Source organism: Mustela putorius, unplaced genomic scaffold (assembly GCF_011764305.1).
Source record: "Mustela putorius furo isolate JIRA1106 unplaced genomic scaffold, ASM1176430v1.1 tig00003846_pilon_pilon_pilon, whole genome shotgun sequence".
In the NCBI taxonomy this organism is placed as follows: Eukaryota; Metazoa; Chordata; class Mammalia; order Carnivora; family Mustelidae; genus Mustela; species Mustela putorius.
Window position 1 is genome coordinate 3313173 of NW_025421999.1, and position 25245 is coordinate 3338417.

The following is a 25245-nucleotide window of genomic DNA, read 5'->3' on the forward strand; positions in this document are numbered from 1 at the left end:
TTATTTATTTATTTGAGAGAAAGAGCGAGAGGACACAAGCAGAGTGAGAGGGAGAAGCAGGCTCCCTGCCAAGCAGTGAGCCCCTATGCGGGACTTGATCCTAGGACCATGAGGACACAACCCAAGCCAAAGGCAGACACTCAACTGACTGAGCCACGCAGGCCCCCCTCTTAAATAGTTCTCTCTCTCTCTCTCTCTTTTTTTTTTTTTAAAGATTTTATTATTTGTCAGAAAGAGGGAGATACAGAACACAAACAGGGGGAGCAGCAGGCAGGAGAAGTAGACTCCCGCTGAGCAGGGAGGCTGTTGTGGGACTTGATCCCAGGACCCTGGGATCGTGCCATGAGCCAAAGGCAGGCACTTAACTAAGCCACCCATACATCCCTCTTAAATAGTTTTTAATCTCGTCTCACATTTACTTTATAGTTTGTCCAGATGTAGAATTATAGGTTGCTAATTGTTTCCTCTCAAAAATTTAAAAAAAAAAAAAAAGATTTTTCCCCACTGTCGTCAAGAAGTTCAACTGCAGCTCTGATTCCATGTCCTTTCTGATTTTCTTTTCTCTTTATATTCCTTTCTTCTTTCATTTTCTCCGGTGCTCTGAAATGGCATTAGAATGTGTCTTAGAATGGTTGAAGGAGATGTCATAGACACACACACATGAATATTACACGGCCGTAAAAAGGATGAGACCTTGCCATTTGTGACAACATGGATGGATCTTGATGATGTTATGCTTTGTGACACAAGTCAGACAGAAGAAGACAAACATATGATTTCACTCATATGTGGTATCTAAGAAACAAAACAAATGAAAAAACAGACCAGACCCATAAATACAGAGAACAAACTTGTATTTTTTACCAGAGTGGGGTGTGTAGTGGGATGAGTGTTGAGGGGGAGTGGGAGACACAGGCTTGTAGTTATAGAATGAGTAAGTCATGGACTAAAAGGCATATCATAGGGAATGGAGTCAGTAGTGTAACAGTGTTGTATAACAGATGGTAGCTACACTTGTGCTGAGTATAGCATAACGTATAGTTGAATCACTATGTTGTTCACTTGAAACTAATGTGACCTTGTATGGCACCTATACTCAAAAAAAAATGTGCCTTAGGGAGGGAGAATATGTTTGAATTCATTGTCTGGGTACTCAGTGGGTCCTCTTAAAGTCCACACTATTTTTTTTTTTTAAATTTTATTTATTTATTTATTTATTTGACAGAGAGAGAGATCACAGTAGACAGAGAGAGAAGGAAGCAGGCTCCCTGCTGGGCAGGGAGCCCGATGCGGGACTCGATCCCAGGACCCTGAGATCATGACCTGAGCCGAAGGCAGCGGCTTAACCCACTGAGCCACCCAGGTGCCCCCACACTATTTTCTTTGTTCATTCTTTCTAGAATCCTTCTTTAGATCACCTGAATTATTGACTTTCTTTTCTTTTCTCTTTTTTTTTCCTTTTCTTCTTTTTCTTTCTTTCAACATTTTCTTTTTAGTTTGCCTTTTCCTTTACTTACTGGGAAACTTATCCAGCTATGTCCTCTAAACTTAATCCAAACTTTTAATTTCAGGTTATTTAACTTAATTTTTAATTTTGAAGAGTTTTCCTGTGTTCTTTGGTTGATTTTTTCCTTTTTTTAAAGAGCATTCTCTTTTCTATGGTATCTTTCTGAAACTATTAATTCTATTTTTTTCCTGAGGTATTGTTCTTCTTTATGCCTTGTCTCTGTTTTCTGCCCGCCCTTTCTTTCTTTCTTTCTTTCTTTCTTTCTTTTTTTTGTAATAGAGATTTTAACTGAAGAGTTCGTTTATATTTGAGGGTCAGCACTGATTGGAAGCTCTATTTATGTAGCAGGAGTGAAACTTCCTTCCTTCCTTCCTTCATCTCTCCTCCTTCTTCTTCTTCCACTCTTTTTTCTTCTCCCTTTTTTCATTTTTGAAGAATTGTCAACTCTTGGTATCAAGAAGTCTTCTTTGAGGACAAGTTTCTCAGGGCAACAATCCCCCAGTTTCTTGCGAGTGTTATGCCTGGGAGACGGCATTTAGGAGTTAAGAAAGGTCGTGAGGAGAATGTCTTATCCACTATTCAAACCGTAGATTTTAACTTAGTTTTTTTCTTTTTAGGATGTTTTATTCTTGCCTTCTGCTATGCCTGGTGTTTCTAAGTTCACAAGCTCTCTAGTCCAGTTTCTTCTCAGGATAAATCCTTCTGTTTTTGCATGTACTCGGGAGAGAGGGCTTTCTGGTTTTGTGTGTAGGGAAGACTTTACAGCCCATACTGCTGTTTGTCTCACTACTCCCAGCCCCACCTTAGAAAACACGTAGTAGCCCCAGGAGCTGAATTGCTCTGCCTTTCTTCAGTGTGAACCAGCTTTGCGTTGACATAGCTCTCTGCTGACAGCCCTCAACTTTCAGTATCCCTTTCGCTAAGCCAGCTGCCAAGTCTCCATTAACTTTCCATTGTCCAAAAATTGAGGTCATTTCTCCTCTTTATCCATGTGGTAGTATACATTTTCAAATTCATTTCCTATCATTTTGGTCAAGTTTGGGAAAGGAAACGGAAATGCACGCATCTAATTTACTACATTTAATCAGAATTGCTAGGATTTTTCCAATCTAGTAGGAGAAGATGAATCTTCCTTGCATTTATGTTTTATTGATTAAGTCAGTGACTAAGTACATAACTTAGATATAGCTGGTGGGAATAGTTAACAAACTTCTTTTTGAAAACTACTAAATACTGCTTTTTTTTTCCCTGTTTAGAAAAGTGTATTAAACATTACTCTTGCATTATACTTACTGAAAGAAAAATTTAATTGTCCCTGAAGGTACCTAGTCATTTCACATGATCTATACCCTAATTTTTTTGTATTAAAAATACAAGTTAAATATGAAATTAGTAAAATGCAGCATATGAAACTTCATGCTGAGCAAAAACATAAATCCAAAAAAACAGTTACTCTCTATCAGGAGAATAGTTTCCACGGTATTTAAGATGTTTCCTATGCACGTCATATTTGAATGAAATTTTTAGAACTACAGTTAAAGATATTTTGCAGTTTCTTAACTGCGGGTATCCACATTCTCCTTTTTTTGTTGTTGTTGTTGCCAACAGCGTTATTTATAATAATCCCAAATTGAAAACAACCTGCATACCCATTACATTTGTTCCACATTTTCCTTCTACCACATAATCTGTGCCTTTGATTAAGTTGGCAACATCTGCTGGGATCCATAGAATGCAATGAGAAGAAGTAGTGGTTATTTCTCAAGATTTGAGCAATCTGTTCCACCTTTAGTGTAGTTTCCCGAGATTTCTGCTCCACTGAAGTCAAAACCAGGATTTTCTTTCTGGAATCTCTCTAATGTAAGTTTTCTCAGTATTTGGTCTTATACCCAAGGTTGCATATTCAGATTCTAGAAGAGAAGTCCAACAATTTGTGGGATCTCTTTTTGTCTTTGTAAGAACAATATGGACCAGCCATGAAAAGGATGAGAACTTGCCATTTGTGACAAGGTCACGTTCCCTCATCAGCTGCTGTAGAATCAAAGAATTCACCCTTAATAATCTCACAACCCCCCAGGGCCAACGCCACATGTTGTCTCTGCAGGCCACACTGGATGTCTTGGGCGCAAGTGCCTAGAGGCACCTGAAGTTCAGTGACTACCTTCTCCAAGGTCTGGTAGCACTGGCCCCATGGCATCCTGCATGGACCACCCCACTGAGCTCCTCCAATGGGGCCAACATTCTCCAGTAGCTGCCCAGCTACAGCTGCACAGAGTGAGGTTATACTGCTTAACTGTAGTATAGGAGACTCTGTAGGTTTTGATAGATATCAAGTGATTTGACTAAGTTAAATATATATTAAATATATTTATTTTCTTTCTTATATGTGAGCAAATTATATTTAAAATACCATTTAAAAATCTTCCAAAACAGATTTCAACTTCCTTCAGAGAGTTTCCCTCTGTAATTATATTTGCATTTTGCGCAATTGTAGTTTATATTTTAAATCCTTGCCATGGATAATCTTATAGCCACAATCTAAGTGAGTTGATTTCATATGTTCAAAAGCATATACTGAGTGCATATCAGGCACTGGGCTACATGCTGGGGAAACAGGACGGCACATTTCCTGTCTTCGTGGAGTTTTATAATCTAATTGAAGAACAAAGACAATTAAAACAACAATTACATGGAATGTATTTAGACTACAGTGGGAAATAGCAGTGTTCTTAATGCACACACAAAATTACTATCCTAGAGGAAGTAACTTTACCCTAAGAGTAACAGAAAGCTTAGTAGAGCTTTATAGTTAATTCTGTATATATAAGTGCTATTTAGAAAGGATTGCATCAGGGTAACCCTGAAGAGGTACAAGACTAGATGTTTGACCTTTTATTATCCAGAAAAGTGAAGATGATTGTTGGAAATAGCATCCAGCTTTTCAGAGAGAATTGACATACTGACAATAGGGTAGATAAGGGAATGAGGGAAAAAGGAAAATCAAGAAGACATTAAAAAGTTCATATTTAATTTTTAAAAATCATCTGGCAGTAAATTCTAGAGAATGATCCAAGTGGAGAGGTTAAAAGATAATGCATGTGACATGGTTTTTATTACTTCAAAAAGCAGTTTATGTGTTTAGTTCTTTTCACCCTAGGAGAAAATTACTAAAGTAATGTGCAACCCAGAGACCAACTTCTAAAACTAGCTCTCATTTACTTAATATTTAGTGCAGGCAAGTGAATCATATTAGCATATTAGCACAGTAAATATATCTAAAATCTTTAATTCTTTAGCAGGAAAGGCTGTTTTGAATTAATACACGGTATTTAAAGATGATTTAAAAATTTCTAGAAAACGAAGTTTTTGGTGGTTAGGGGAACACATTACATGCCTCTGGGGTGGCTATTACTTTTGAGAGTTTCAGATTAATGAGAGTTTCAGATTAATGAGACCTATTCAGTGTCATAAAGAATAAATAGACTGCAAATCTCTTAATTCTGACTCAAGAATTTTGCCTTATCCTTATTATTATGCTGATCACAAAGTCTTATATCCTCTGTAGTATGTTCTTTGTCTTTCAAGCTTTTAACTAGTGGGATTCACTTACTTTTTCTCTACCTTGTTTCAGCCTTGCCTTAGGAGGCCTAGAAACAATTGAGACAAGTTATAAAGTTCAATGACATTGGAAAGGAAATATGAAAGAATCAGGAACAGTGGAAAACCAGGGCAGAAAAACAGGATAAATTGTATTTAAGAATATAAATATGCATAATATTTAATCCTGTGCAGTTGTTAAAATTAGTTTGAATTTTAGCTGTGCGTGTTCTAGAGTCAATGAAAGGAGGAAAACTTGATCCATTAAAAGGTATTCATGATTTTTTTTTTTTTTTAAAGATCGCATAGGAGAGGGTTTACTGGAATACTGTGACCGGAAAGAGAATTATTTCCATGGCTTAAGATAACAGAACAATATAATAGACTGTGTCCTCAACAACCTTCTGTTTATAATATCATCTAATATATCAATGTTATAATGCTGAAGTTAAATTTACTATGAATTCACACTGCTCACATTCTATTTCACAAGCTGGCTGGAACCATGGGGGATGTTTAGAAAAGTTAGATTCGCGTTTTCCAAAGTACAATCAATAGAACGCTCATTTTATAGGATAATAATAGGTGCTATGTGAATAAAGAGTTCCATGCTAGGATAAATAAAAAACTAAACACAGTTTTTTTTACAGTTTTTCTTTAGCACATTTAGAATGTGCCAGTTTTACTATCCAAGAAGAGTTTTAATGTAGTATTTACAACATTTTTTTTAAAGGTTTATTTATTTATGTTGGGAGCTGGGAGGGGCAGAGGGAGAGAATTTCCAAGCAGACTTCCTACTGAGCACAGAAAAGAAACTAATGTGGTGGGACTCAATTTAAGACCTGGAGACTAGGACCTGAGCCAAAACCAAGAGTCACATGCTCAATTGACTGAGCCACTCAGGCTCCCCTACAAACATTTTTCACCTCTAAACTGTTTTGAGGACATCATCTAGTCAGAATAATATTGTTGTCGTTTTTTTAAAGATTTTATTTATTTATTTGACAGACCGAGATCACAAGTAGGCAGAGAGGCAGGCAGAGAGAGAAGGAAAGCAGGCTCCCTGCTGAGCAGAGAGCCCAAAGCAGGGCTCAATCCCAGGACCCTGAGATCATGACCTGAGCTGAAGGCAGAGGCTTTAACCCACTGAGCCACCCAGGCACCCCCAGAATAATGTTTTGAGGAATATTGCTTAGAAAAGAAGAATAGAGGGAATACATAGTTTTTAGCTAGCCCTGCATGAAAAATGAAGAAGTTTCTTAAGACACTGAACAGTGGAGTTTAATTTGGGGGCAGGTGTTCTCTCTTGCTGATGAAAGGCAGATCCAGATGCTTTGTCAACAAGTATCTGACTGGGGGGTTGTCAGACCCCAATAAAAACAATCTACAGTATGTACCTGAATCACCGATGATGATTCAAACTTTGCTTTCAAGTGAGCCTGGGTAGTACCTTCAGTCAGGGTCAGATTTTCCTTACTTGGACACAGGACATATGATTTGGTGTGATTGCAGGGAGTAGCAATAGTTTTAAAGTGAATAATTCAAAGCTATGACACCAGTCACCTATTGTGTCCATTAAGAAATAAAATCCAGTAGGGTACTATCAAAGGATCCATTTTTAGCAGTATAACTTTCTTAAGGCCTTCTAAGATTGATTAAAAAAGTGTATCTTGGGGAAACTAAGTTTATCTGTTACATAGAATGGTTAGAAATAAGTCAAATATTGGATGACCCCCGCTAAAAATGATGGTGTTTTAGAGAAGTTGCCTTTAATCTTCCTGATAGAAAATAGATAATTTTGGTCTTTTTTCCCCTGTTGAAGTTGTGGCAATAAAATTCTAAGAGAGAAGAGGCTGCACTTTAGATAAAAGAACAGTAGTAAGTCAACTTCCTTTCATAAACACAGGTATTTGCAATCACTTGAATAGAGTATGACAAAATTATTTCTAAGAATAGGCGCTTTTCTTAGTTTGCTGCATTTAAGTGAGTACTTGGAGATAACAAAACCCAATGTGTTATGTTGCTGGCTATTTAATTTACTAATTACATAATAAAGTCTTAACTGTTTTTAGTTATAATTCAATTTACTGTGCATAATCTATGCTGAAATGAAGAGCACTATTAAATGGTAATACTGGACTAAGTCATCTCCTTAGGTTGACCATTAAAAATTCTGGAATTCCTATACCAACATAGTAGGCTTCAAACTTGGATTTTGAGTTCCTCTTTGCTCAAGGGTTTCATAACTGCCTCCTTAACTACTTTGGTTCTTTTAACTATGAGCAACCTAAATTTGTTATTTATAAATAAAATTTGAAATGACTTTATAAGTTTAGCAACTGTCCTAAAATGAATTACAATAACATAAAAAAGGGGTTCCTGGATGGGTCAGATTTCAGCTCAGGTCATGATCTCAGAGTTGTGCTGCTGGCATGGAGCCTGCTTAAGATTTTCTCTCTCCCTCTGTCCTTTCCCCATGTTCTCTCTCATTCTCAAAAAAAAAAAAAAAAAAAAAAAAAAAAAAAATGCCCAGTAAGATTTCTGGATTCTTCACTTAATATTCTGTAGAACTCTGGAAATCTTTGTTTAGCACCTTAATTCTGGCATGTTTACTATTAAGAATACGTTTAGCAATAAGTTAACTTGTTATAAAGTGAGTATGAAAGAAAGATTTACTGGTGCTTGAACAAAAAATGTAGCCTTGGTTTGGCATTCTCAGATGTTGAAAAATAATCATTTTGAAAAGAGAGTGAACATTCATGTAAAGTTTCATTTATCTTGAGACTCTATGTGCCTACTCTGAGAGAGCATTTGCAGCATAACTAACTTTCTTTGAGGTTTCAAATGAAAGTGAAGAAAGAGAAGTCTAGGAAAACCCAGATTTGTTTTTTTTAAGTTAATAATTGTTAAAAATTAAAAAAAAAAAGTATGCATTAAATACTTTCTAAAAGTTAATCTCTTTTGTGTGGAAAACATTTGGATATGTATAATTTATTGAGACCCTACTATGCCTAGAATTGGAAAGTTATGGAAAGAGACCAAAGTGATTCCAAATCAAAATAAGCAGAAGTTAATTTTAATAAAAGAAAAGTTGTTTTGATGATAAAACTGAAGTACTTAAAGGAATTCTCCTAAAACTATAAAGGAAATAGAACCTTTGCAAGAAGGAATATAGAAAAGCAAGCGAAATGGAAGATGAAAAAGGCACTTTTGAATATACATTTTGTGGTTAAGATATACTTTAAATTTATATTGCATATTCTTTCAAAGACTTTAACCCACTACCAGTAAACCATTTCAAGTATCTCAGTAACAAGAAAGATAGTTCATTCTATTACCTACATTCACAGGGAAGAAAATTTTCACCCTAGGAGTATCTTTTTGTTACATAGAATAAGCAAGGACAGAACAGAGAGACCTGCCTGACTTGAGTTCTCTCCATATCTCATTTGTTTAGTTTATTTACTTTGTGGGTTTCCCATGTAATTAGATTATAAATAGCTGTATTTTAGTAATGAATTTAAATATCCATATATTTCAAAGGCTAGTCCTCAAGGTTTTTTAAAAGAAGATTTTATTTATTTGCAATAGAGAGAGCGTGTGAGAGAGACAAGCAGGGGTGGAGGATAGGGGGCAGAGGGAGTGGGAGAAGCAGATGCCCTGCTGAGCAATGGGCCCAACTCTGGCCTTCATCCCAGGTCCCTGGGATCATGACCTAAGCCTAAGGTAGACGCTTAACTGACTGAACCACCCAGGCACCCTTAGTGCTCAAGATTTAAAGGCAAAATGTTTTCAAAGGTCCATGAAATATGTTTTCCTTCCTTGAGAATGAACTGAGACCTAAGACTAGAAGAAATGACAGTAATTACAGCAGTACGTTTGGATTTCATTAATAGAGCCAACCTAGATTGCGTCAGAAGCTTGGGCAAGTCATGGGAACTGTTGCAGAGGAGAATCCCAAACTTTATTTTAAGGGAGTGGAAGAAGTGTTGAGGGGAAAAGCTCCTATAACCGTGAGAAGGGGGTTACTTCTGCTGTGATCCCTGGTAACATTTGAACTAAAAAAAAAATTTTATCAGATTGGATAGTTTTCAGTTGTTTTTCTTTTCAATCTTTTCTTTTTATTTACAGTGGATGGAACTGAGGTTCAACACTCTGGCAAAATGCCCACACTGCAAAAAAATGTAAGTTTCTCTACCACTGGGAATGCTACTGGGAGGTACTTGAGAACAGTTTAAAGAGCAGAATTCTCACGTTGGTAGATTTTGATTTGAAGACATACAAGACATGAATACATGTTTAATATATTTATGCTTCCAAAACTAAAAAAAAAAAAAGGATCTTTTAAGTGATTAATATATTCCATTTTGAAATGAAAATGATTGGGCTTGATTATTACTCTCCAAAGGGAAATCAATTTCTAAGAAGAAATTACTAAAATTATCAGTAACCTGGTGAGGATTTATAAATGTTCTAAGAGGTTATAATCTATGCAAATAATCTAAAATTTATATTTAAAAGATGGGCTGTAATCTAAGAAAAATACCAAATGTTTGCAGGTTTGTAATTAGATAGTTGTTAACTTTTTTCATGTCCTGTCCAGTGAGATTATTCTCTGATAGCATAGTGTATATAATTATTTGCCTGTCTTAACTATTCAGTATGTTTTTCTCTATTCCCAAGTAGTGTACCTAAGGAAATTAACAAAAGGCAATATAAATGTGGGAAAAAATAGAAGATACTTTGATTAAAGATATTTTATGGGAGCTCTGTAGGGGGGGTTCCCAGATCACTCCAGGATTCTGTGATTTTCTAGGAGGATTAATCAGAATTCGTATTTATTTGTACTCATAGCTATGATTTATTATACAAAGCAAAATCAGAAAAGAAAAAAAAAGGGCACATGGGACCAAGTCTGGAAGACACCCGGTGCTAGTTTCCAAGAGTCGTCTCCTATAGAGTCACACAGGAGGGCTTAATTCCTCCACCAGGGAATTGTTACAACACAGGTGAAAATTATCTACTGCAGAAGCTCATTAGAGACTGTGACCAAGGTTTTTATTGGAGTTGGTCACAAGGCACCTCCTGCATAGCATGTATCAAATTTCTAAACTCTCAGAAGGAAAGCAGGTATTCAGCATAAATCATATTGTTTGCACGGACAATTTGGGCACAGTGATCCACTCCTATCAGGTAGGTTATTGTGGGAACATTTTATTTAAGTTCACAGATGCCAGCCAAAGTCAATCCTGAAAGCAGGCCTTTCTAAGGGTAGCTATCTCAGGCCTGCTATCTATTCACTCTTTCTGCACAGTATTTATGTTGATAAAATTTTAATTTAGCGATTATTGTTCTCCACCTATTTGTGTGAATTGTAACTTGAGCTAAAGAAATTTAGCTGCAATGTTTTGACGGTTCAGCTTTTAAAAACTGAAAATACGAGTTCATAATTTAATTGGTGTCGTCCTTAGTATGATATAAACACCTTACGTATTTTGAGGAAATCTTAAGAATGATCTCTAGGAGAAAAGAACTGAAAAGTATCTGAGTAGAGTATATGTAACAAAATCTCTCCTTTTATCTCTGCTGGATCTAATTCCAACCGAATCTAGCTCTGTAAGAGTTACTTCTTTACAGCATTTTTCTAGCTTCAGAGGAACAGACATTTCCTTTTAATTTATTTGTGAAATTAACCAACTGAATTCTTAACCTTGTTGAATTCAGTACAAGTCTGTATGGAGAAGCAAAGTGGATAACCCCAAACAATATACAGAAAAATAGATACTTGAGAGACACTCCCCCATATAAGTATGTGAATATGAATGTGAATGATAAATATTTCTGTGTGTTATCTATATTTTCACAAAAATGAAAAAATTAAATGGCAATTATCTTCACTAAGAACATTAAATTGGGATAAAAATTCTATGGAAGGGGGCACCTGCGTGGCTCAGTCCATTAAGCATCTGACTCTCCGTTTCAGCTCAGGTCATGATCTCAGGGGTTGTGAGGTCAAACCCAGTGGGAGGCCCTGCTCAGCATGGAGTGGGCTTGGGCTTCGCTGCCTCTCCTTCTGCCCCTTTCTCTGCATGCATGCACATGCTAGTATGCTCTCTCTCCCTCTCTAAAAAAAAAAAAAAAAAAAAAGTAAAAAAAGGTAAAATAAGTAAATAAATAAAAATTTCGTGGGAAATAGCAAAAAGTTCCTGTGATTAGTAGATAGTATGCTAAGCACAGTGATGGTTCCTTTCTCTACAGAGATGTATTAGCTGTAATCCTTCCAGCAATTCTGGAATGCAGGAATTACAACCCTCATTTTACAGATGAGGAACTGTTAGAGAGGTTAAGGATTTTGCTTACGTGATTTGCTTGCGTCATTGTTTTAGAACAGTGGCAATGTTTTGCTAATAATAAAGAAGCGTTGAATGTCTAGATAGTCTATAATTGGTTAAAATATCACAAGACAGGGCGCCTGGGTGGCTCAGTGAGTTAAAGCCTCTGTCTTCGGCCCAGGTCAGGATCCCAGGGTCCTGGGATCGAGCTCCGAGTCAGGCTCTCTGCTCAGCAGGGAGTCTGCTTCCCTCCCTTCCTCTCTCTCTGCCTGCCTCTGCCTGCTTGTGATCTCTCTCTGTCAAATAAATAAAATCTTTTTTTAAAAAAATCACAAGGCAGTGTATTAATGTTAAGAATTTTTTTTTAAAGATTTTTAAAATTTATTTATTTGACAGAGATCACAAGTAGACGGAGAGGCAGGCAGAGAGAGAGAGAGGAGGAAGCAGGCTCCCCGCCAAGCAGAGAGCCCGATTCGGGACTTGATCCCAGGACCCTGAGATCATGACCTGAGCCAAAGGCAGAGGCTTTAACCCACTGAGCCACCCAGGCGCCCCTAATGTTAAGAATTTATATCAATTACTTAAGGAACAACTTGCATAGAAATAAATGCACATGGAATAAGTCAGCTTAAAATCATTCTTAAAGGGATGTTTATGGAATTGGAATCACATGCTAAACATGGGAGGGTTCAGGGCATCCATTACTTATTTGACTAAAGATACTGTTACCACATGAAACTCATGGCTTGTATCTACATTTGTTTTCCCTTTGAAGTTTCTTCTTCATAACAAAATGACGAGTCATCTGTTGAGATAAGAGTCTAAGGAGTCTTACTTCTTTTATTTTTTAAAATTTTCTTAATAGATTAATTCGAGAGAGTGAGACAGAGAATGTGAATGCAGGGGGAGAGGCTGTAAGAGGGGAAGAGAGAATCCCAAGCAGACTTCCCATTGAGCATGGAGCTGGAAGTGGAGCTTGATCCCATGACCCTAAGATCATGAGCTGGAAAGTGAGAGATGCTTAACCCTGCACCACCCAGAAATTTTATTTCTTTAAACACAAGTATAAAATATCCTAAAGCTATGTTATATTAAAGGAGTTACTAAATCATTACTATGAAACCATCCCAAAACATGTATAGGAAAGCTTCCCCCAGTGGATCCAGAGACCAAAAAGCATTTTTTTTTCCTATCACTCTTTTTCCATTGGAGCTAAAGGTGAGGTTGCTCTTTCAGTGACCTGGGTGGCTTGTGGCCACTGCAGAAGGGGAGTTGTAGTCCTAGTGTTCTGAAGTAGTACTTGGACTGTATTATTATAAAGACCTAAGACTGGTAAAGATGGCGGTTTAATCCATGATAGTTATTATTGGCTATCATTTCTCTGTATCACTGACATCCTCCTTTGTGGGTCATCTCCTGACATTTTAAACAATAGTGGGCTCTTACTTTCTTTTATTTTGGTTTTTAGTGCTTTCTTTTATAATTATTTATGAATTGAGTAAGTAGTCCTGTGCTAGGTAATAGGTGCTTAAAATAAAAGGTATAATCTTGTCTTCAGGGAACTGATTCTTATGGGTATAAGGAAGAGAAGAGTCAACTAGAATAAAGTTTTAAATCCTTTGAAAGAGGTTCACCTATCATTTTCTGCTTTCAAGAGCCTCTAACCCAGATTGGAGGGAAAGGCAACTTGAGAGAAGGCTTCTGGTTGGGAGGTGGCATATGAAGTAAGTTATTAAAGATGAGTGGGAATGATGCAAAAAAGAATGCAGGATGGTTCCTTGTAGAAGGAGCTATCGGTACTGAGGTACAGTGGAGTCAAAGTGTAGATGTGATGTTAAGGAAACAGAATAGATAGGATTGAATGTGAAGGTATGAGAGAGATTGGGGGTAGAGGAGGCCTTTACATCTGAGAGGCTATAGAACTATTCACTAAGATAGCATTTAGAAGAACTATGTCTGGCAGACAGATGCTAAATTCAGTTTGAACATATTAGATATAAAGAGACTCTAGGTTTGCTAGATTGACTACGTCTTCATCCCTTGAAATTCATATTCCTCCACTCTTCAAACCACCAATCTTGGATAAGTATGGCCACGGCTTCTCCCTTCCTTTACCGAGTAACTGACATCTGAAAAAAATTCTGTATTGGTTATCTCTTTCCAAATGTGAGCTTTACACAGTGAAACCCTTGCTTGATACTCCATTTTGAAGGGTCTCTGATTAGCTCCCTCGCCCATTCTCCTAAGCAATTATCTCTAGAACTCACTCAGCCTCAGCAGACGACTTGCCTTCCCTCTCCTGATAGGACTGAGGCTATCCATGAACTCCTTCGTCTTCTCGCTGCCTGGCTATCCACTGCTTGTGTCTACACGTACTTCATTTTCTCTTCTCAGAGGGAGGCAGTTTTGTCCCTTTCCGTGCTTATCCCTCCGTTTGATCATGGCACCCATTCTGTCTTCGGTGAAGTGCAGTTAGCCATCAGCTCCACTAGGGGGTGAGGAATTTGCTTTGACAAAATTCACATCCCAATTGCAGATTCTATAGATCTGATCATTCCTCTGATTCTGCTTTTCTCTCTAGTATTTGGTTCTGTTGATCATCCCGGGTTTTTCCTTAAAATTAGTTCTTTTCTTGGTTTCTAGCTACCACTTTCTCCTTCTTTCATTCCACATGTGAGAACATTCCTTTGATATTTCCTTTGTTGACTTCACTTTCTCTTCGAAGTAGTTAAATATTGCAATTCTTCAGGGTTGCAACTTGACCACACTAGGTCTTGGTTTTCTTATAGTTTCCTCTGTCATATATATGCCATTAAATCTTGACCAATATGCCACTAAATCACCCCAGATCTCTTCATATATAAATATGCAATCTGTTTTCACTATTTTCCCTATTGTTATTTCAACCTGGGTGTCCATAGGCACTTTGAACCCACATATCCATCTTCCTTATGCTCTGCCAACTAATCTTCCGTGTGTGTGTGTGTGTATGTTAAGATTTTATTTATTTGACAGACAGAGATCACAAGTAGGCAGAGAGGCAGGCAGAGAGAGAGTGGGGAGGAAGCGGGCTCCCTGTGAAGCAGAAATCCCGACTCGGGGCTCAATCCCAGGACCCTGGGATCATGACCCAAGCCAAAGGCAGAGGCTTTAACCCACTGAGCCACCCAGGCGCCCCTCTGAAAGCAATTTAATGTGGTTTAATGTTTGTATCATTCTAGGGAGCCTGGGAAAAGCAAATGAAAATTCTGTGATGAAGCCACCCCAAACCATTCTTACAAATTTTTTATATTAAGAACTGCCAAAATAAATTCTCAACAAAAATTACCAATCACACGAGGAAACAAGGTACTATAAGCAGAATCAGCATCAGAAACAAACAGTATAATTAGATTCCCAAGGACTTCAGATATAATTATTAGATACAGAATGTGCTATAGCCATGTATAAAATATTTAAAAAAAAACCAGAAATGAGAAAACAGATAAAACTAGAGACTCTTTGATTCTGGGAAACAAATTGAGGGTTGAGGAAGGGAGAGATTGATGGGCAGATGGGACAACTGGGTGATGGACATTAAAGAGGGATCATGAAGTGATAAGCACTGGGTGTTATACGCAACTGATGAATTACTGAATGCTACATCTGAAACTAATGATGTACGATATGTTGGCTAATTGAATTTAAATTTTAAAAAATGACCAAGCACACACAAGAAACTATATACAAATTTTCATAGCAACTTTATTCTTTTTTTTTTTTAAAAGATTTTATTTATTTATTTGACAGACAGAGATCACAAGTAGGCAGAGAGGCAGGCAGAGAGAGAGAGAGAGGGAGAGAGGGAAGCAGGCTTCCTGCGGAGCAGGGAGCCCGATGCGGCGCTCGATCCCAGGACCCTGAGATCATGACCCGAGCCGAAGGCAGCAGCCCAAACCACTGAGCCACCCAGGCACCCCAGCAACTTTATTCTTAATAGACCCAAATTGGAAATAACCCAAATGTTCTTCCATGAGTGAATGGTTAAACAAACTGTGGTACTTCCATACCTTGAAATACTACCTCTGCAATGAAAGGAATGAGCTATTGACATATGCAACAGCTTGGATGAATGTAGGCTGAATGAAAAAAAAAAAAAGTGCCGTGAGGTTGCCTACAGTAGGATCCCATTTATGTAACATTTTGAAATGGTGAAATTTTAGAAATAGAGAACAGATTAGTGATAATGTGGGTGCAGAGGGTAGGCAGGTGGGAGGGATGTAAGTGTGGTTATAAAAGCATCCTTATAGTGTTGGAACTGTTCTGTATTTGACTGTGCTGATGGATACTTAAAACTATGCATATGATAAGATTGTGTAGAATTAAATACACACATACACAAATGTGTATAAGTAAAGCAGGAAATCTATCAGTGGATTGTATCATTGCCAATATCCTGGTTATAATACTGTACTGTAGAGTTTGCCAGATGTTGTTACCATTGGAGAAATTGCATTAAAAAAAAAAAAGAGATCTCTCTGTATTATTCATGAGTCTGCAGTTGTCTCAAAATAACACATTTACTTAGCAAAAACAATAACCAGATAGATTTTAAAAGCAACAATAAAACTTACAGAAATTACAATGCAATGGACAGGTAAAGTAGCAGATGAAGCTGAAAACTGAAGTTGTGGATTAGAAGAGAGAGGTAGGTAAATTACCCAGAATCCATCAGGGGCACACAGGTGAGAGTAGTGTTGCGACAAATATATATGAGAGCAGCTGAAATATATCTGATCTGGAAGGCAAAAACAAAGAATGAGATGGGGCATTTGAAGAGTTAATCCCTAAGGATTTTCAGATCTATGAAAGATACAAACCCTTCCATTCAAAAAGAGCAGTGAAATCCGTGCAAAATAAGCAAATGCATTGTAGTGAAATTGCAGGAAACCTACGATGAAGAGAATATACCAAAAGCAGAGAGAGAAAAGACGGACTTTTTTCTAAAAGAAAAAATTTTTTAAGTAATTTCCACTTTCAGTGTGGGGTTCAAACTCAAGACCCAGACACCAAGAGTCGCAAGCTCCACCTACTGAGCCAGCCAAGCTCCCCAAAACAGATTTTTTAACTATAAAAAAAGATAACAGTTCTGTCAGCAAACATCTTAACAGCAACAATGGAACCCAAAAGATAAATTTGAAAATACTTAAATTATTAAGAGAAATTAACTGTCAAACTGGTATTATAGACCAATCTAAGCCATAGTAGAATAATGAAGGCAGAACAAAAGTGTTTTCAAATGCAGACCAATGAACCACAAACAACAGCAACAAGTAGAGAACATTTACCATTTTGATACCCTTACCAAAGAAACTACTAAAGGATGAATTAGGGAAAATAGATAAATATCCCAGAAGAAATTTCTACAAGGCAAGAATAAAAAGTAATCTTGTAACTTGTAAACAGTCATCAGGATCATTGTATAAAATAGCAAAAATAACAGTAATGATAATATTAATGCCAATGAATTTGGAGAAATAAAAATATAACAGAATCGAAATATTACAGAACAAATACATATAAGATGGGAGCAGAATATTTGAAGTTAAAGCTCTCTAAAATTCCTATTTTTATTGGGAGGGTAGATTTACAATTTTAGATTTTAAATGTTATGTATGTTCAATTTTACATGTCACTGCTAAATTAGTACAAATAAATTGTAAAACTTTCTAAATAGTAGGTGGAAAATGGAAATTAATAGAATTATAGTCAATCCACAAGAAGTCCAGAAAAGAGGGTGGAAAATCATAGGAAATACAGAAACTACAGAAAGTGAATATAAGAGAGCAGAAAAATCCATATATATATCAGCTTTCAGAATAATGTAATTAGACAGAAACTGTCAGCAAGGCTTGCTACAAATTATCAGACTAGACTGAGGTCCGTCTTTTTGCAGTTTGAAGAATAAACTCGTGAAATACGAGAGCATAGGATGAGAGTAAAAAATGGGAAAAAGATCAAATCACAAAACCTTCACCAAAGGAAAGATCCCATACAAACACTAACCAACATAAAAATAATAATATTAATAATAATTAAAAGAGCAGATTGCTCTCCTCTTCTTCCTTGTACCAGAAGAACTTTTCAGAGTCTGACTGGCCACTCAGCTAACCACATTTTCAAGCCTCTCTTGAGGAAGTTTGTAGTCATGTGTTTCAGTTAAGGCAAAACTTTTCTTTTACCCACTGAGCCACCCAGGCGCCCCAAGGCAAAACTTGTCTTAATTTTCTCTCCCCTCTTCCATTTGTCTGGAAAAGGCATGTGCGGCAGGAGATTCGTCACCTGTGTTGTCTGGCAATAGCAGTTAAATCACAGAACAGAGCAGTCTACCAAACCTAAGGTGTACATTTACCTTTGAATTCTCATATGTAAGAAATAAACTTTTTAAATTTTTTGATTTACTTGACAGAGAGAGAGAGAGAGGAGAGAGATCACAGGCAGGAGGAACAGCAGGCAGAGGGGGAGGGAAGAAGCAGGCTCCATGTGGAGCAGGGATCCCGAAGAGGGGCTTGATCCCAGAACCCTGGAATTATGATCTGAGCAGAAGGCAGATGCTAAACCGACTGAGCCACCCAGGCTACCCGTGAAATAAACTGTTTAAGCCACTGTATTCTGGATGTCTCTTATAGCATTTTAGTAGGTACCTTAAGTATCTCATATGCTTTAGAGTAAAAAGAGTTATTATTATGGTCACTTCATAAAAAACAAACTCTAGGGGCGCCTGGCTGGCTCAGTCAGTAGAGCATGTGACCTCAGGGTCATGAGTTCAAGAGGTACTCTGAGCATGGAACTTACTTTAAAATGAATGAATGAATGAATGAATGAATGAGTGAATTAAAAAAAAACCACAAATTCTGGGTTTGTGTGCACCACATAATCTGACTTCAAAATAAGTAAAATAAAAATTGAAAATTATAAGGACTGTGCCTTTGTGGATCAAGACATAAATATGAAAAGATAAAATCTAATATTTTTAGAAGATTTAAAAAATATTTTTATAACAGGTAGGAAAGAATTTCCTACACAATGCAGAAGAAAGTACAAACCTGAAAGGGAAATGTTAATAATTTTTACTGTATTAGAATTACCTTACATTACATAGATTTTGTGAATAAAAACTCATTATCAGAAGATGTTATTTAAAATGAAATTTTAAAATCACAGGCTAGAATCCTCAGTGACAGTAGCATCTTTGTGCCATCAGAGCTGAAACTGCTGTCACGGTTTTCACCCCACTGTTTGCAAGATTCCTAGTGGGTGTAGTTTAAAAATTTTTAAGAACCAAGAATTTCCTCTTATTGGCACACTCTGTGAACCATGATTTTGAGACAATCTATGAACTCACTAAAATGTGTATCATATGAAGGAGCTTTGTAAAGGGTCAGGAGCAGACTACCTCTATCAGGATGTTACTAGCTCCCCCTGCTGGAATGACATCCACCTGCATGTGGTACCCACCCCCACTCCTCCCCTAAGTGGCAGGATAAAGTTCTTACTCAGATGGATTCACCTCACAGTCCTACTTCTTTCTTCCTTCTTTCCTTCCTTCCTTCCTTTCTAAAAGATTTTATTTATTTATTTGACAAACAGAGATCACAAGTAGGCGGAGAGGCAGGCAGAGAGAAAGGAAGGGGAGCAGGCTCCCTGCTGAGCAGAGAGCCGGATGTGGGGCTGGATTCTGGATTCCTGGCTTGATCCCAGGGATCATGACCTGAGCAGAAGGCAGAGGCTTTAACCCACTGAGCCACCCAGGCACCCCAAAATCCTATTTCTTAAGTGGCCTCAGGCTTCTGCTTTCTTGAAAACTATTGACCCTTGCATGTGCTTGAAGGTTGGATGAGTCAGACATGATCAAGAAACGACAAAAGAGCCTTGGTTATACTTTACCTTTGTGACCAACTGTTGGATTTAAAACAACAACAACAACAACAAGGACAAAAAACTGTTGGTAACATTGTCAATATTAAGAACCTGTTTACATTGTTACATTCTATTGTAAAGTCAGCTAAAACTGCATACTTTCAGCAGGACTTTGTGTATAGTTAAAGAAGGGAGGGGCCAAGCCAGGGACAAATTACCTATTCGGAAAATGTTCCTAAGAGATTTTTTTGTGTTTGGCACTTTAAGGTCATTGTTTGGCAGGAGTTTAAAATTAGTAGTCTTTCTAAAGTGTGCTTTTTCAGGTTTAGAACCGATGCCGAGTCTTTTTTTCATGGGTTTTCATAATATTTTAAAACTATTTGTTTAGTAATGGCTCTTGTTTAGTTTTTAGGTAAAGGTTAATCTTGATTTTAAAAAACAAACCCACAGACTAAAAGAAGATATAAATAGAATAGATAGCTTCCTGGAATAGTATGCAGACTGTGTAAATATCACCTGTGAGTCAGTAAGCTAAAGAGCTCAAAACAAAGCGATAATAATATGAACAAACAATTAATAAAGAAAACCAATATTCAACTAGCATTTGAAAAGATGTTCAGTCTTGCCCGAAGTCATGTTAAAACCACAGCAAAATACCATTCGCACCCATGAAATTGTCAAGCATGAGAACAATACCGAGTGTTGAAGTGTGGGTGGAACATTGGAAGCTCTCATATCAAGATAGTGAAGGTATAAATTTAGTATTTATTAAAGTTGAAGATATGTCTCCAGTACAACCCAGCTATTCTGTTCTAAGAATATGTTCGAGAAATTCCTGCATATGTTCATAGGAGACATAAAGGAGTGTTCAAAGCAGCTTTGTTATAGTAGCCAAAAATCAAGGCAATAAACCCCTTGACTGTCCTGTCCACTGACAGGGAGAATGAGTAAACTGGTGCTTTCGTATAATGGAAGATAGTTGTGAAAATGAATAAGTTTGATCTCCTCATAGAAGTATGGAAGAATCTCATGTAGAGTGTTAAGCAAACAAAAAAGGGCAGGTCACAGAAGCATCGTTTAGTATGTATTCATACACATACAGAGGTTTAGCACAGAACAGTACTACATTCTGCATACAGACACCACGAGATTTCCTAATTGATGCAGTAGGTGCTTATTGCTCATTTGTCCCTGTGATAATACAGCAGTTGAGTTGTAGAGTAACAATAGGTTATTTCTTTTCTGGGAAGACTTCCCAGAGGTAGCGATTGTGTAAGCTGGATGATGAAAAATGGGCATGGGTTTTCTAAGGAGAATTCATGCACTGAAATTAATGTACTAAAGTGGATTCTTTGGCTCACAGAAAAGCTGCTCCAATATTCATTTAGGACCTTTTGACTTATTTAATATATAATTCTAATAAACTGACTTGTCTTGTAATCCATAGCAGATTAATTATCTGTATTAGCAGATACACAGGTAAATAAATGAGAAATGATAGCCTGCGATGAGGTATAAAGGCAGGGAACATCACCAAATGCCTGCACAAGAAATTAAAATTAAAAGTAGTCTAAGGCTAACTATAAAGGCAATGAATCTTATGTCTTGGTGACTCCACACAGCAAGCTGTACACTATATTGATGACCCCAGGTTACCCAGATGTTTATGTTTCAGGTTAACAATTTAGGAATATATATATATTTATTTATATTTATATATTTGTAATATTATATATTATATAAATAAATAAATATATATTTTTGAAACATCATTCAGCAGTTTTTAAAAAAATATTTGGAGCTTAAAGGAAACCATTTTTCTGTTATGCAAAATTAACCTCTTTGGAATAACACATTTCACACTATGCCTAGTAAGTAATGCATTTCTGTATTCCATTTATTCAGCATACATTCCTTGAGCAATTACTGTGTGCTAGCTGTGATGTTGACTGGACTGGCCATACAAAAGCAAATCAGATACTTCATTATCTCATTCACTAATACAGTGCCTCCTATATGATATATTTATGTATTTATGCTTAGGAAAAGAAGAAAGTGCTAATTTGGGTGGGTGATCTCTGTTCTACTTACACCATTTTGAAATTACAAAAATTAAAAGTGTAAATGACTAAAAACTATTGGATTTAAAACGTCACTTGAGAAGCATGATAACAGTATATGATTTTATGAATTTCCCATAGATTCTTACAGTATGTATTAACAGATTTTGAAAAGTTAATCTCTTGAATATTATAATCCTAATTCTAAAAATTTTTCTTAAGAAAACTAAGCAGATGTTTTTAATTGATGTTTACCTGGTTTATAGTAGTGAAAATTCTGTGTCCAGTAGTAGGATATTGACTAAATTATGTTGTATTCATCCATTGGAATTCCAATTTGAAAACATTTAATGACATAGAAAATGCTTACACTATGTTGGTAAATTACCAAAAAAAATTGGCTGGAGGAAAATATGTCAAAATTATTTAAGGTAGCGGGATTATGGGTAATTTTCTTTGTCATTTTTATTTTTTATTCTATTTTCCAAATTTTCTACAGTAAACATACACTGTTAAAACTGCAAAACATCAAGCACTGTTTGTAAGCTAGTACATATTTTCCATCCTAGAATACATTTTAGAGCTGTATTTTTATATTAGAAGATCGTTATTGACCACAGTAGTTCTTTTGTGGATACTGTCAATAACCAAGACTTGAACTTTGATTAAAGCCACTGTAATATAATTTACCATTTATGATTATATTAGCTCATTAAAAATGGCATTTTTATGCATGTTCTTGTCTCTCAAATTGAAGAAATAAACAGAAGTACATGTGTCACTAGAGCCATAGAAAAGTATTCCCAGGGATGAAAGGGAGAAACTGCATGGAAATAATGCTCTCTTTTGCTCATGAATTTGCAGTTCCTCAGTGGGTAGCGCACTTCCCCGAAGACGCTGCTGTGCCTATATTACCATTGGAATGATTTGTATTTTCATTGGAGTCGGATTAACTGTGAGTATTACTCTACTCACTGTTAGAATTCTTTCTTCTCACCTTTATCAGTAGTAAGTGATGAGGCCTGAGACAAACTTCAGTGATCCCCCAAGAACCTGCCTCCCTGGCATCCCAGAAGCTTCTTGAGGACTGAAGCCCAGTCCATGCACCTGTATTTAATGAAGTTCAGTGGTGTTTTGGGACTCCTCTCAAGGTCCTTGACCTTGGGGACTTTACCATCCATTTAGCAAAAATCCATTGTTTTTATTTAGTGCCATAGCAAAGCAAAAGCAGTAGTCAGCTATGGAGATCTGAAAAACCTTTCTCTTTATTCAAGTTAAGCACAGATTTATTATCATTATGGGGATGGTTTATTTTTAGAGGCGACTGAAGCTAAGTGGTTGGCACTGGGGATTATTCTCTCCCAGGAGGAGGAGTTACTGATCTTTTTTTGGTACCGTTTACTTCGCATTCTCCTTTGTCCTACCTGGCCCCATATTATTAGGAACACTATCATGTTGTATAACACTAAGGAGTTTAGGTGACAATTTAGTTACTTATAGAAATAACATGTTCAAGTGGGCTTTTTTGTTTATTTCATAAAGTTTGTAGTTAATATAACTAGCAGTATTGTCCTGCTAAATTTTATTCTGTCAATGATAATCAACAAATTCATCAACTCATATTTCATAGGAATATTGTGGCCTCAGGGATATATTTTATCAAAATCACATGTAAGCCCACACAGGCTCTTTAAGCAAATATTTGCTTGAAGTTTTTAATCTTTTGTTATTATATTGCTTTTTATTTTAGGTTGGCACCCAAGATTTTGCAAGGCGATTTCACGCAACCTATGTTTCTTGGGCAATTGCTTATCTTTTAGGTTTGATCTGCCTTATCCGAGCTTGTTACTGGGGAGCCATAAGAGTGAGTTACCCAGAACAGAGTTTTGCATAAGCTTGCTTATAATTCAGTGATGCAGGTGAGAGTATCTAGCAGTTCTTGATAAGCTACTCTGGACATATTTGAATCATTCACCCTAATGGATTCCATTTCTGGTTTCTGTATAAAGTTTCAAGACTTGGGAGTATTTTATGAACAAATGCTCATTGCACTACATTATATGCAAATAGTTTGTTTTGCTGCTAGGTTTTCAAGCTCTGAATAATAAAACTGTCTTCATGTTCTTTTACATGTCTTAAAGATATTTTTGGATTTGTCACCAAACATTACATATAACATCACCCTTCCGTTATTTTTAAATCAGTTATTCCATTACTTGCTGATCTGTGAGTATTCCCAAGGAGTGTTTATAAATGTTTCTACAATAGCTTCACATTTATACTCACATTTTAATTAAACAGTATCAAAATTGCTTGCTTTAAAATCTAAGCAATATGCATTTTGCTTGAACTGCTTACTGTAACTTTAACCTAAGATCATAGTGACCTTATTCAGGAAAAAAAAAATTGAGTGTACCTTCAAAGACTTGACATTCTTGTCAGATAAAAATCATTTCTAGATACTGTATGCTTGTTTTTTGTTGTTTGTAGAAAGATACAATATTTTGGTAGTAATTTAAAATACAAGAATGAAAATATTTATTTGTCCACAGTTGGAGATAATGTTGGATAAATGTTTTTTCTCAAAGATCACAGGACTTTTGTCTTTCATTTTTGTCTGCTTTTTTATTTAGTAATTCTAAACATTATGGTCTAGATTTATGAAGTTTAATGTTAATCAGCTGTATGTATTCCTTTATAGATCTTGGAGGAAGTATTTCACATAACATGTTTTATAATACTTAACCATTTAAACAAAGATATATTTACACTGGATTGCCCCCCTTTTCATTAGATCATGGGAGATTTTCTTATTGGGCTAATTATGGACTACTTATATGAGAAGAGAACCTATGACATTTTACACTAGCTAAGATGTTGAGGTTAGAGGTAGTTATTCTTATCTTCTCGAATATAGCTGGTCTGATGGTTACCCAGTTTATTCAAGAAAGTAGATCAAAGACAAAAAGTAGCATAGTTTTCTAAGAATTCACAAGGATTTGAGTAATCAGCTCTCACACTGCCCATCTTTGCAGTTTTGAAAAAGAAATTGCTTAATTGAGAAATAATGTTCTAAAGCCTTTAATGTAGTATAATTAAGATAAACAGATAATGAGTAAATTAATTGGCTCTTCCACAGATAAGAATAATAATTTAAATTATTTATGTTCCTGACTAGTATAAAAATGTACTCATCAGAGAATTTGGAGCAAAATACATGTAAACTTCAAAGAGTAAATGATAAATGTCTAAATGCAGTAGCTCAGGATTATGTGTACCTTTGAAAATACACTAATAAAGATTATTGTTCAAAACTACCTTGTTATATTCCGTTTTTAAAAAATAAGATGGTGTTTCCAAAATGCCTTGAGTTATTACTCTAAAGGAGTTTTCATGTTTAAGAACATGTCTAATGTTACTTTATATAATATTTGTTTATGTTTTTTTCTAGTATTTTCATGGTTTCATTTTAAAAGTATAACTGATTTAAAAGGTATGAAATAAAGAATCTAATTTATTTCTTTTCTTAATGGTCAGCTAGTTGTAACCGCATTATATATAGAATAATCCCATTAATCCTCCCATTCCTTTCCCATAAATTTGAAATCTCACATTAAATTATATGCTGCATGACCATTTTCCTTTTGGACTGTAATTCCATGATAGCAGGAACTTTGATGGTCTTGCTCACTGCTTTATCTTCAGCATTCAGAACAGTGCATAGTGTATTTGTTTTCATAGATATTTGTTGCATGAATGAATAAATGGTTAAATGAATTGGTATGTTAAATTTTTATACTTTGGGGGGCATGTGGGTGGCTCAGTGGGTTAGGCCTCTGCCTTTGGCTCA

The 25245-nt window shown here is 36.2% G+C and overlaps 1 protein-coding gene across 1 annotated transcript in view; it reads left to right on the plus strand.

Annotated features, from left to right (window-relative positions):
- PIP4P2 (phosphatidylinositol-4,5-bisphosphate 4-phosphatase 2) overlaps window positions 1–24712 on the plus strand; it is a 56204-nt gene extending 31492 nt beyond the window's left edge. Inside the window, exons 5-7 of the mRNA XM_004768596.3 lie at window positions 9236–9288; window positions 22260–22350; window positions 23146–24712. Coding sequence (XP_004768653.1) covers window positions 9236–9288; window positions 22260–22350; window positions 23146–23289 — 288 coding nt within the window. The 3' untranslated portion in view covers window positions 23290–24712. The remainder of the gene's footprint in view (window positions 1–9235; window positions 9289–22259; window positions 22351–23145) is intronic.
- The last annotated feature ends 533 nt before the right edge of the window (window positions 24713–25245 follow it).